We start from the raw sequence: 13,168 nt of genomic DNA, 5'->3' as shown, positions 1-13,168 counted from the left end.
GTACTTAAATTTCCAAATTCTTAATTTGCAAGACAGGTGGTACAGCTGAGACAGGGATGAATCATATACAGCAAAGCCTTGATTGATTCAGTCGTAAAGGCATGCTGAAATAGCTTTCAAGCAGATAATGATTTTGAAAGAGGATGGCGCACAAAAGTTTAATTGGTGTATCATCAAACCTTTGCTAGTACCTTGGTCAACTGGTGTGATAATAAAAAAATTGAAAATCATAAAGATGGCATGCTGGATTATACTTGAATCCAGTTGTAATGTTTGACATGCTTTCAAGAGTTTATTTTTATGTTGACAAGTTTATTGAGATGTCCTGCTTGAATAAAAAAGCAACTGTATATAAAAGATGAGGTTTCCATCTTTTGAATATTCTTAATCCAGTGATCCTATCAAATTTGTATACTTTTTGTAATCTACATGTATTTTGCAATTTTTTGTCTTCTCTGAATAGGGTATTGATGGTGCTCGTGGTAGAAATGGAAGGGATGGTGCACAAGGCCCCCGTGGAATGACTGGACCAGCAGTAAGTTATCCAACATTGGTTTTGTAGAAGCTCACCTTCTTAAAAAAGAATATAAAAAAACAAGATTTAAGTCTTCAGAGAGCATTCAATCAGGGCGGCTAAATAAACTTAAAACTGGAGAACGTATTGGAAGTGTAGCAGTGACTCCAAAAACACCAGGGACTAAATGGTTGGTAAAGGCTCAAAAACCTTTTAGTACTACTGAACATCAAAATGGAGGATAGTTGCATTGGCCATAATAAGTATAGAGTTCATCGGATTTTTCTTTCAGGGCCAACGTGGTCCCTCTGGAAGGTCTGGACCAGCTGGACCCCCAGGACCCCCAGGACCTGCCGGAGCACCTGTAAGTGAAACCTTGGCTGTGGATAAAGATCTGTTTTAGTTGGTCAAAGAGAAAAAAAGCAAATCCTTTGCCCAAAGAGCTAAATTGAAAGAGAGTTGCACAACTTTGACTTGCAAAATCTTTCTTTCTGGAAAGCTGCCAAACCGCAAATGACCCATAAGTCAGTTTGCAGTAATGCTTCTAGTTCTTCAAATGATATGTTTTGTTAGATGGACTTTCATAGCAACAGAGTGTGCTCTTGGTGGCCTTATGATCAGTTGTCTGTTTCTTGCTGAGAAAGTAAATTTACTAAGCTCAGAAAAAAAACGTGACTTGATTGTTACTTACATTTGCTTACTGCAATTTTTTTGCAAGAAGTTGTTTCAACCTGTATGTGGTTTTAGCTGTCCTAGAGGTAACTTTGTGCTTGCACTACACACATTTCAAATAATAACTAAGCAAAGCAATTTTAGTAATCATGTATGCACCAATTGCAACAATTATGTTCTATTTTAACATGTTTCTTGTCCTTTTCCCCCCATCCAGGGAGCTCTCAGCTATTCAGGAGTAAGTGTTTCTGCCAATGTTGTTTTCTATGCAGAAAAAAATTTAAATTATGAAGTATTTGTGTTCTTCTTATTTCTGGCTGATCACATCCCGTGCACACAAGCAATATCATACCTCATTACACTGAAAAGGACTGAAGTCATTCCTGTTTGTAACATAGCAACAAAGCGTTTTGACTCTCGCAAGCGTCAAGATTATCAAGTCCAACAAAATAAGATTTGTTTTTCATGATAAGAAATTTTGTTTTCTTCCGTACCATTTTATTGAAATGCAGCAAGTTACTATAACTACGCTTCTTTTTTCTCTACAGTATGCCTATTCTGGTTCGTATGCCACTTCTCAAGTCGACAAGGGACCCAACCCATACGCTGGCTATGTGAGTCCTTTTGACTGCTCGCTTAATTAAAGGCTTCCCCCCACAATGAGAGATTGGGTCATTTGTTTAAAAAAAACAAATGGGTCACATCAGTGCGGGTCTAAATTAGAGTGCTTGTCAAAGCCTCTACAAAATTATGGATGTATTGACACTTGATAGCCACTTTAAGGGACTTCCTGAAACTGCACTCTGCACACTCTGTCCTAGCCATTGTACTGGCTGTACCATCTCAATTTCGTACTTGACAGTGCACTTTGTTGTTTTAGGCTTTTATGAGCAAATTGTCTATTTGACCAGTGGAAAGGTGGCTAACTTGATTTTGCTCTAATTGTCATGAAGTGGTGTCGATTGCATCTGTGTGTAATGCAGTCAATGTGACTGGGGAAAACAGACGCCCTTCACAGTTTAACTGACTAAATTAGCTTGCAGTTGGCTGATCCTTGTCTCTTATCATCTGTAACTACAGTATGGAGACGATGCCACCATTGAAGAGGATGACTACGAGGCCCGCATTATCCAGCTTAGGAACCGCATCGAGAGGTTGTTGCTACCCAACGGTGAGCCAGAGTATCCAGCCCGCTCCTGCAAGGATCTCTTCAGGTGCCACCCCATACTCCCAAGTGGTAAGGTCTACTCTCAAGTTGCAAGTCCATTCTTACGAACTGGACTTGTTTTACAGACCTCCCTTAAGTCTTTTCAGGGCTGCGTCTCAATCAGCCAGGAGCCAAGCACATGCCTGTAGAAACAGGCTGTGGCTTCTGCTATAGCCCATATCTCTGTCAAGGCATGTGTCATCTCCAGCCACAGTCGTTACTTTCAGCCCATGGGCAGATTGCAAAAGTAAAGCCTTAAATGGCTAACTGTATATATTTGATTACAGCCGACCCTGTTGTTATTATTAGCCTCTTTGGAGTAATGATTCGTGAATGGGGTAAATACTGCGCTTGTACTAATGTACAGTATGTGCGAGTTATGTGCTCACCAGCACCAGCTGATGAATCCACTGGTGCATATGTACAGAGTATTAAGTGTGATTGTGGTATTCCTGCCTTGTCAAAAATGCAGAGTCCACGTCAAGGAAACTTGTATTTGCAGCACAACTTATTGTCATCGTTTATCTCCTTTTTGATGCAGTGTTCTTCCATTCAAAATTATTAAACCTCCATTCCAGCTGAAAAATTAAACATCCCAGAGAGTGAGTTTGAAAATTCCCAAACACAGACCATTTGAAGCCAGCCTCAGGCTGTCTTACCATTTTAAGATTGGCCGTAAACAATTTGGCTGTACATCTTCACTTTCAGTAGTCCAACTTTATAGACTAATTAATAACATGCCCTTAAAGAACACAAAGACAACTTTAAGACCCTCACTGCAATCCACCCTGGATCCAACTGCAATCCACCCTGGATCCAACTGCAATCCACCCTGGATCCAACTGCAATCCACCCTGGATCCAACTGCAATCCACCCTGGATCCAACATGTCTGAGCACAAAAAAGCTTTAATTGAAACAAACTAAGGTTAAAGGGTTAACCAGCAAAATAAACAAGAGAATGTGGTGGTCATTACTTGCAATTTTATCTCAACTGCCTGGCACAAAGTTGCAAAACACTTTATCTTCTGTTCAGGCTCCATGAAATTGCCCCTGATCACTGCCACAGACTGGTACTGGGTTAAAAAGCCCTAATAACGGCACACTGTCAATGCCGACGTGCTTGTGTGTTATGCAGGTTACTACACTCTTGACCCAAGTGAGGGATCCCACTATGACAAATTTGTTGCCTACTGTGACAAGAAGACCAACGCCACCTGCATCCACCCAGATAACAAGAAGGTAAGGCGCATCGCAGGAAAAGATGACAGAGTCGTCAGTTTTTCTTTCAAAGTATAATGGATAATGAGATCAGAGGGGGTATTCTACAGCTGCATTGATCACAGTTACTCATTGAAAGTGGTTCATCCCATTTTGAATAAAACAAATATTGAGTTTGTTTCTTTTTCTCCAGATTCCTTTTGGCACCTATTACCTTGGCGAGATTGAGGAACCAATTGACTTCTCTGAAATGAAAAATGGCTCAATGGTAAGGTGGACAAATTTAATACCTGCAAGTTAAATTTTCTTCTGCATTAAAGTTTCTGCTGTAAGAGCATCCATTAATTTTTACACAGGTTAAAAACATGAACTGTAGTTAACCTCTAATGAGCATAAATGGTAAAACATATCCCTAGTGTGTAATGACTATTAGCATAAATGGTAAAACATATCCCTAATGTGTAACAAATGCCTAGAGGTAATGAAATTTTGCTGCCGTACCACAGCACAATTTCTGTTTGCAGTGACAGCAGTGCTTAAATTTTTTGTTTTAAATTAATAGCTGCAGCTGGAGATGACAAATACTTAAGGACATCATGGCCCAGCAGTTACAGCCACTTCCCATGGACTCATCCTTTTGATTAAGACGAGGCCCAAAATTGGTCCCCAGACTCTGCTGACTGATTTTTTTTCCTCTTTGCATTCTCCTTACAGATCAGTTACAGCGTCAAGCCCGTCCAGCTGACCCTCCTGCGACTCATCTACTCCCAGGCCAAGCAGAACCTCACCTATCACTGCAGGAATTCCCACGCCGTGGCCAACAAATTCGGTAGCACGGCGAAAGCTCTGACCCTAGTGGGACCCAACGACGTGCGAATGAACATCAAGAACACCCGGAAAGACTTGCAGTATGAAGTGGAAGGAGAAGACGGGTGTCAGGTAAATAATCCTTTTCTTCACATAACTTCACTTTTTTCATATAAACGGTGAATTTTATGGGAGAATACATATAATATTCGATGAAGTAAATGTAAACAGTTCTAAAATATTGCTGTTCACAGGATTCACACTTTACCAAATTATGGCAACCTCATATCAATGTTGTGAGTGCATCTCGTAGTATCAATCATTGTCAAGGATGCGATGAACTTATGTGCACCTTTTTTGCACATCAGGTACATGACAACACCTGGGGAAAGACCACTGTCTCCGTCACTACAAAGAAAACCGAACGTCTACCCTTGGTTGACTTTGCCGTGTCAGACGTGGGCAGAGCCAAGCAACAATTTGGGGTGGAAGTCGGCCCTGTCTGCTTCTCGTAGATGGACATCCACCACCAAGTGCTGACTCCGTAATAGTGTAGAGTTTAAATCACAGCATTAATGCATAGGGAAGTCTTTATTTACAAAAAAACAAACCCTGCCTGTAGGAAATTAGTAACCTCTCACTATTGTGATGGAGTCGCACTTTTTGAGAAAACAATTTGCTTTTTAAAAAAAATTGACAAACGAGTGAGGTTTTTGACTGATGGTGCTTTTCTTATATCATTAATTAAAAAATAATGAAGAACTTTTTTGAAGGTATTCGTGTTTTGTGAAGAAAATTTCACGTCGGGCAACAGCAACTTGTGTTTTGTGAACCTCCTATGCCCTGTTTATTTTCTTCTGAAAAGAAAAAACCGAAAAAAACTGGTGCTAGAATCCCTCGGCAGACAGGCTGGCAAATGTAGCTTAGACTGTGAATGCTTGGGGGTGGTCCCTGAATAGATAATAGAAACTGTGTGCGTGTCTCTCTCTCCCGTGTGTGTTTCTTTTGTGTTCCTAGTTGTGTCTTTGCTTCCTCAAAAGGCAGTCGGAAGTCTCTGGTTGGGAAGGTTTCACTGGTTCCATCTAGAAAAACTTCAAGACATCAAATGAACCGCAACTGAAGTTGTTGAAGTAATCTCAACACATATGCACGTGTCATTCAGGTCACTGCATTTAAACCTCAAATTAAACATTTCATTTAGCACAGCATTGTCATTAACAAAAGCACTTTTTTGTGTAAACATACCCTATTTTTCCAGCTTGGGGTAATACAAAGTACATGGTCTTTGGCTTTGAAAGGTCCCTAACTGCTCAGCTCAGCGTTAAGTGAGTTTTTGAATTTCATTGCTGCTTTCTGTGTTTTTTCTTTCTTTCATTGTTTTATATAGTCAGAATAAAGCTTCCCTATGATAAAAAAAAATTGGTGTGATGCTTCTGTTCAATACTATACATGTCAATCTGGCGTTTTCTTTGCTTAGCTTACACAGAGGGCAGTACAGCAAATCTGTGCCACAAATTGGGGGGGGGGAGGGAGGGATGGGAGACAGGAAAGGTGGGGGGAGAAGAGTTGCCCGGTCCTGACAAATTGAAAAGGGGGAGGTGGTGACTCCACAGAGGTCGATCGTGATATTTATTGCATCTTTGGTATGTATTCAGAATGGCATATTTATGGCTTTTTAAATTGTTCCCTTTTTTGAGTGATGTTGAATGCATTTGAGTCATGGAAGTCTGAAAGATTCTGCGGCAATCGGCATTAATTTTTTGCTTGCCACAAAAAGTGTGGGGAGGATGATTCAATAGCCACCTGCCCAAAAGTGTAAGGTGATACATACCCCCTGGGTTTATGCCCATGATAGAAGGGATTCAGTGTCTTTCAAATGCTACTTCACCAAGTCTATTGTGGAAAACCAGTCTACATACTTGATAATTATGCGTTCTGTACTGTACTTCAGAGGGAACAGAAACGCAATCAAACAAAGGGCTTGTTAATTTTGAGGAAGAATTCAAGAACTTTCAGTTTCAAGTCATGGTTTTCATCGAGAGGAGTAATGGGAGAAGAGTTTTCCAATGGAAGACTATAAATCGTGTCGTATGCTGACATAAATGTAAAGGGAAACTTGGTGAGCTTGAGTTTTCACCTAGGTCCTTGAAATCCCGTACTGAACTTCAGTGGCCTGATGGGATGGATAGCCTCCGTGTAAAGCGAACCTATTGATCTCCGTGGGAGAGTCAGCTATCACATGACTTTCCAAAACTGAAAACCTGTCCGAATAAGCAGAATTTCTAAAGTTCAAACAACATTATGGAAGGACAAAAGGGGCTAAAACCAGGGAGAAGGGACACTCTTTTTGGGTGGAGGTAGGGGTTTGGGAGGGACATAAACTTTTATCCAATCAAATTAATGGATTTTTTTCTGCGCGCGAATCTACTTGATAAGACGCCCTCTATTGTGAAGATAAAAAAAATCGATTCCACTTGTCATGTCTGTAAATCACGAAGTGGTCTGTTTCGCCCTTTAGTTCAGCTTTCTTCAGGTGCTTCATGGTTGTTCAGTTATTTTTCACGGGACTTCCATGTTTTTCAAGGTGGGTGAGACCCTAAGACAGGTAAAGATACAAGATATCTGACTAAAGTTGCGGTACAACATGGCCAGGTGATGACAACAGTGTGGCATTACCACTGGCATTTTGTTCATTTTGGACGCGACGGCGCCCAGCCACATGTACACACTGCGATTTTTGCTGCCCTCTAACGTTAGTGCCTTGCTGGAGCATTTGTTACCTCAGATGTCACAACATGTGAAATTTCATGAAGCTCTCAACATTTCTGTTCATAATTCTTGAGTTTACCTACTTGCTACGCAACGGTGGTGTCAGCAAGTCGTGTTTTGCAAGTCCAAGCTACAAGTCATAGCTGGTATTTACAAGTCAAGTCACAAAAATAGCGACTCGAGTCCGACTTGAGTCCAAGTCACATGACTCGAGTCAGCAATTCTGCTACTCAAAGTTGCAATGAAATCCTATTTTAGCCTGATTTTCCGATTTTTTTTAAATGAAAGTTCCCAATGAACTCGTTTAAATGCGCCCCAAAATAAAATATAGTTTCTTGTTAACTTATTATTGGGTAGGCCTATTCATGGTATTCTCGCAGTTGGGATGACATCAGCGAGTCTTTATTCTTCTCTCTGATTGGTCAGTTGGTGGCTATTCCATATTTCACATTCGAAACTGAAAGGGGCAAAAACACTTTTTGCTGTCTATGGGGAAAATTTGAATAATTGACAGGGGGCCTAAACTCTTAACCTTTACATCAAATCTGCCCGAAATTTCACTGTTTATACACAATGATAACATGAATATCTCCCACACTACTGGAAAGTGTCAGTTGTTTTTAGCCTGTTGGAGCAAAAAAGGAGGAAAACATGCAAATCCCTGTACAAAGTGAATGGAGAGTTGCCCTTATGCCTAAGCGTGAGTGCAAAGAATGCGACAACGTCCGACCGCGAGAATGCAAATGGACAACAACTAAAACAATGTCTTTATCTTAGTGTAGGATTTTCAGAGATTTGTTCAATCAAAGTGCACCACATAAGGGAATGTTCACTGATCTGAGTTACATGCTTTGCTTTCAGACACCACTGTTTTTGAACAGCATGTACATGTATTCAGGGAAAGAATTCTACCTCCTGACTCCAGCGCAGTCATAAAGATTCTACAGTAGCCTATGTATTCAGGGAAAGAATTCTACCTGCCGGACTCCAGTGCCATGGTTAGCAAAAAATTGGAAATATTTCTCTGTCCAAGATTCATGTCTTCTCAGCATTTCTGCAATGACTAATCTTTATTGAGGTGCTAGCCTGCTAGGCCTAGATGAAAGTTGTTGAGGTAGGACGCAGCATTCTTTCTTGTAATGTTACCAGTACTGAAGTCGAACTGAGTGAATTTGGTGTTTTTCAGTGTAGAATTTTGGCAACAATGCATGAGAAAAGTTGAGGGAAGCGTCTAAGTACACTACCTTAGGGGACTCTGTACACCCACAACGCCAGGCATTTTGAAATGTAGGCCTAGAATGTGTCCATCTGGGCAGCCCATCATTGCATGTATACATAAATAATTCTGCTGCAACCAAGTCCTTTTTAGAGGTTTGTTTGCAATAAAAAAAACTAATGTCTGTTAAAGAAGTAGTATTTTTGCTTTAACAGAATCATAGAGCACAGTGGAATTTGGCATACATGTAATTTCTGGTTCTTTTGTAATAAATGTTGCAAAGAAGTGCAAAAAAGCACATGTACATTTGCAGTGAGTGAAATAATTGCCCCTTCACATGAGGTTACTTGTAACTAGCAACAATTGCAAATATCAACCAGTAAATATTTTGACTATAAAGACACATGTAAGCAGCAGTGGCATAGGTAGGGTTTTATAGGTAGGGGAAGGGGCACAAAGGGGCACCAGCAACTTGTGGGGGGCACCAGCTTTCAGTGGTGTTTTTTGGGGGGCAAGTTTTTGTTAGCCTCGTTCAATATCCGTTTCTCTGTGTTTTTTTTTTTCAGTGGGGGAGGGGGCACCTGGGGGGCACCGGGAATTTGTGGGGGGCACGTACCCCCCCAGGTCCCCCCTGTGGCTATGCCACCGGTAAGCCGAGAAATTTATTGGAGTGGGAGTTGAACCTATTAACTCTGAGACACTGCTCGGGTGCTTCACCAACTGACCTACCGGTACCCAGCCCTATGTTGGTGGTTCTTCCCGTATATCACTTTGTTCATATAAGTAAAAATTTTGTTCATGTGTGAGGCAGCTCCAGGTCACCAATGTCCGTGATGCCGTAATGCATTATGAAGACTGCGAGCATGATGATGCTTACACAGTATCGGGAATACCATAAACTTACGATTTTACAAGCATCTTCTCCTGCCCACCGGCCGTTAACTTCCACTTCTTTGTTTCCTTGCCTCTATGAAAATTGAGATGAATTGTCCCTTTGAATTGAGTCTGTGTAATATTTGGTGTCAAGAGAAAGGAGAGGAAATGATGAAATGATGCCTCTTGGTAATAGAAATACCGTGGACAGGACAGTACAGTAGTTTGTGTAAAGCCAAACAAACATTAGTTCTGTTTCCTATTACACTGAAAATATATTAGGGTGGTTGGTTGGGTAAACTGTTTGTTACTCTAAATTTTTATAGCCCAAGAAATAAGAGTCGGATGATGGTCTGTATTGTTAAGGGGGATGTGTATTTTTAGCAGGTACTAAGTCAGTGTCAGATTAATACTGTACATGTGTACGTCAATATTACTTATCAGTGCCGTGGTTGAGTAGGAAAGCAGCTGGTTGTTGAAATACAAACACACAAGAGCTGTCCATCTCATGCCAAAAAAAAAATTAAAACAATACAATGTACAGGACGATGTACATAAAATTAGGCTCGGGGCAAGGCGCTATAAGTTTTTATATTTTATTGAGTTGTCGAATTAAAAGACACAGGTTTCGCATGATTTCCCAGGTTGGGTCGAGAACAAGAAACACAGCTATTCTTTTGTTTGACCTAAAAAGAGATCCAAAACTGTTGCACTCCCTCTATGGGTAGTATGGGTCATTCCACATGCTTCCTGTCCTGCAGCGTACTGTATACACTGCTAACTAAAGCCCAGGCTTGTGCAGTTGGCTGTGATTGTAAATTGACCCTTAAATTTTTGTATCCAGTTTACATAGTAAGGTTACTTGTTCATGTATGTCTGAATCAACATAGGACAGGGTGGGGAATATCCTGCTGGAAGATACATGTAGCTTTAAACAGAATATGGCTCAACAAGCCATTTGTCGCAAATCGATGAGAAATTAGATGATGGTCGAAGTTCCATCTAAGATGGTTGGATGATGAGTATAATTGGAATTGGATTGGTGCATGGATATGCCGGATGAAACATGTACATATCCCTTAGGATTTGCTGTGGAAAAAGAAGGGAAAAATGAAGAAAAAGAAATGGGAAATCAAACTTGTTTTGGTTGGCTTCTCTGAAACAGGTGCAGGTCAGGACAGTGTTGGTCCCCTCATAGTCCTGTTGATCTGCAAATGACAATCCAAAGCAGAGGTGTTAATATACATATTCCCTTGAGTCCAAACCGCTTTAACACATGCTAGAGGACCGAGAAGTGTGACCTTAATTCTCAACACTTTCAAGAGGTTACCATGGTAACATTTGTGTGGGTGTTCACCCTGCTTCGGTCTGTATCGTCTTTTAGGTAAAACTGTGATAAGTTTGACAAAATGTTGTTCTTCCTTATGTTTTATTTGAAATGAGGCTTCTTTTTATTCACAGTCCCAAACTTTACCTGAAAACAGTAAAATTAAAAAATAAACAATTAATTTAATGTGAAAATTATGAAAAAAAATTAAAGTACACAGGTTCTTGTCACAGCTGTATTCTATGATCAGGACACAAATTAATTCACTTGCATATAAATTTACTTTACCACTCTTTTTACATTCGGACCTCAAGCAAGCACGTTTCAGTGCTATGCAGCACTGATTATATTCAGAAAAACATAGTAAATCTGTATCAATACACGTCTTAATTTCATAAAAATCATTTTTTGAGGTTTGCTTTTTATATTTTACAGTGAAAAAATCCATACATGCCCATTTTAATCACAAGTTGGTCCAAATAGCCAGTTTAACTCGATTTGCGTGTTTGTGAGTGTAATTGTATGCGAACAGTATGATCCTCCCTACTGCTTTTCAGTACGTGACAAATTTTGGATGACCCTTTTACAACCCGGTGCTTCTTAAAAAATGTTGTTGTGCACGCATGTACGTGCCTGAAGCTTTCCCACTTATATTTTACATGGGTCTTGTGAGCACCGGTAGTTAATCCCCTTCCCCCACCTGTCTGTTGGATGCATCATCTGGCATGCCCTTAACCCTTTTTTCACCCAAGGGAGCTCAGATGAACAAGAAACTTGATTCCAACCAACACGATCAAGAGGAACCACCTCTGCACACATAGATTCTGCAACTTTTGCAACTTCTCACATAAGTGTGTGCTACCTGTAGTTGCAATAATTGTACATGTACATGCAGCATCATGCAGTTTGAGGCAAACCTATATCAGTCATTTAGAAAAACAAACTGAGCTGGAGGCGTAATCCAGACTGATGCCTTTGACCCAACTGAAATGGAGGAAACTTAAATTCATCCATAACCAGTTGACGTTTTCATAATCCCCTCATTTCAGACCCGACAAAGCCCCAGCCTTTTGACACGTGTGTGAACTGAAAGGGCAGGAACAGGAATCCTATTGAAAAAAAATTGACATGATTTTTCCCAAAGAGAATTAGACCATGTTGCAATTGTCCACTATATTCAGGCTTTGGTTGTTCAAGTAGCTTTGCCTCTAGACATAGAGTGCTTTGTTTGTGCATCATTGGTCTACTCTCCGCAGCATGAACTCCAATTTCATGTGAACTCTAACCATGGAGGAAGGAGACCTGAGGGGGAAGTACCCTGGACAGTTCTCTGATATTAGTACTTTTTCACAACAAGCCTGCAAGAGTTTATCCAGTTTATATGTCATACAGTTACTTTGACACAAGTTTATGAAAATTAGACATATTAATGCCATTCTTTTGAAATGTCCATTTTTCCATGACAGGTATAAATGACATTTTTGCTGTAACCGAAATGATTCCCCTGTTCAGATGGGTATTGCACTGCTGTTGGATTAGGCATGCATGATGTACTACAAATAAACTGAGTCCAACTGTTTATGTACACAGTTTATGGTGTCCGGATTTGCAGGGATGAGTAAGGTTCTACTAGTAAATCACTCTGGGGAGTTAGGGTTAATGTGCTCATTGCACTCAGAAAGACACTCATGATGCGGGAACTATACATGTAAATGATTGTACTGGTAGACAAAACTTTTATTGCAGAAAATTGAAACTTTTCTGATGTACTTACAATGAATGTCGTTACGTGCATTTGGCTTGGGACAGCTGACATATTCCATTCCCCAACATTGGGATGGTCCGAAAAGAGCTCTTTAGACCAATTGTTCCAGCTAAATCACCTGACCTCATGGGTATCAAACATCAACAAACAGGGTGTCCGTCCCAGCAAAGTGTGTCATAAATGTTGTTTACCAAAAAGAATGCTGATTTTTGGTATTCACACATCAGTCGTCTGAGTACTCCACCACTGCACTGTCAGCTTTATTTTGGTATATGTAAATAACAAGTGTTTTTTCCAAAATAATGCCGATTCTTGGTATAGCTCAGCACGTCAGTAGTCTGAGTATTTTACCAACTGTTAATTTTGGCTTTGTCTTCGGTGAATGACACTTGGGATGAACTTATGACACTGTGTTTGCTGATGTTCTATACCCACTATACATGTAGGTCACTTGACTTGACTTCCAGGGTTGGGCTTTTCCTTCCTGCATGGTTTCACATGCAGTATGCGGGGTCTATGGCCGAATAATCTCCCAAGTAAAGGACAAGACCCATGAGTTGAAAAAAAAAATTGGAGGGGCTTTTCCCTTCTTTAGACAAACTTGCATCAGTGTTAGCAAGGAACAAATTCAAACCTGTAACATGCGTTAATTTACAGTTTTCCATTTAAGTGCTGCTGCCAATCAGCATTGCTTGATTTCAGTAATGGACATTGACATCCGATTTCCGTTGAGCCAGTTGCCCGGCACAGACTAAACCACATCCCTGTAATGTCTGCTTTCATGTGAGACATGGCATT

General features: G+C 40.5%; 1 protein-coding gene across 1 annotated transcript in view; it reads left to right on the top strand.

Annotated features, from left to right (window-relative positions):
* The window catches only part of LOC110978062 (uncharacterized), a 32,745-nt gene extending 26,906 nt beyond the window's left edge, over positions 1–5,839 (top strand). Inside the window, exons 50-58 of the mRNA XM_022232733.2 lie at positions 464–535; positions 807–878; positions 1,404–1,424; positions 1,735–1,800; positions 2,267–2,423; positions 3,531–3,634; positions 3,807–3,881; positions 4,328–4,552; positions 4,789–5,839. Of these exons, the coding sequence (XP_022088425.2) occupies positions 464–535; positions 807–878; positions 1,404–1,424; positions 1,735–1,800; positions 2,267–2,423; positions 3,531–3,634; positions 3,807–3,881; positions 4,328–4,552; positions 4,789–4,935 (939 nt within the window). The 3' untranslated portion in view covers positions 4,936–5,839. The remainder of the gene's footprint in view (positions 1–463; positions 536–806; positions 879–1,403; positions 1,425–1,734; positions 1,801–2,266; positions 2,424–3,530; positions 3,635–3,806; positions 3,882–4,327; positions 4,553–4,788) is intronic.
* The last annotated feature ends 7,329 nt before the right edge of the window (positions 5,840–13,168 follow it).

The sequence above is a fragment of the Acanthaster planci genome, linkage group LG08, assembly GCF_054643075.1.
Source record: "Acanthaster planci isolate LZ-2023a linkage group LG08, COTS_SCS, whole genome shotgun sequence".
Taxonomy (NCBI): Eukaryota; Metazoa; Echinodermata; class Asteroidea; order Valvatida; family Acanthasteridae; genus Acanthaster; species Acanthaster planci.
Note: the sequence above shows the minus strand (reverse complement) of the source record. Positions and strands in the feature narration are given on the sequence as shown.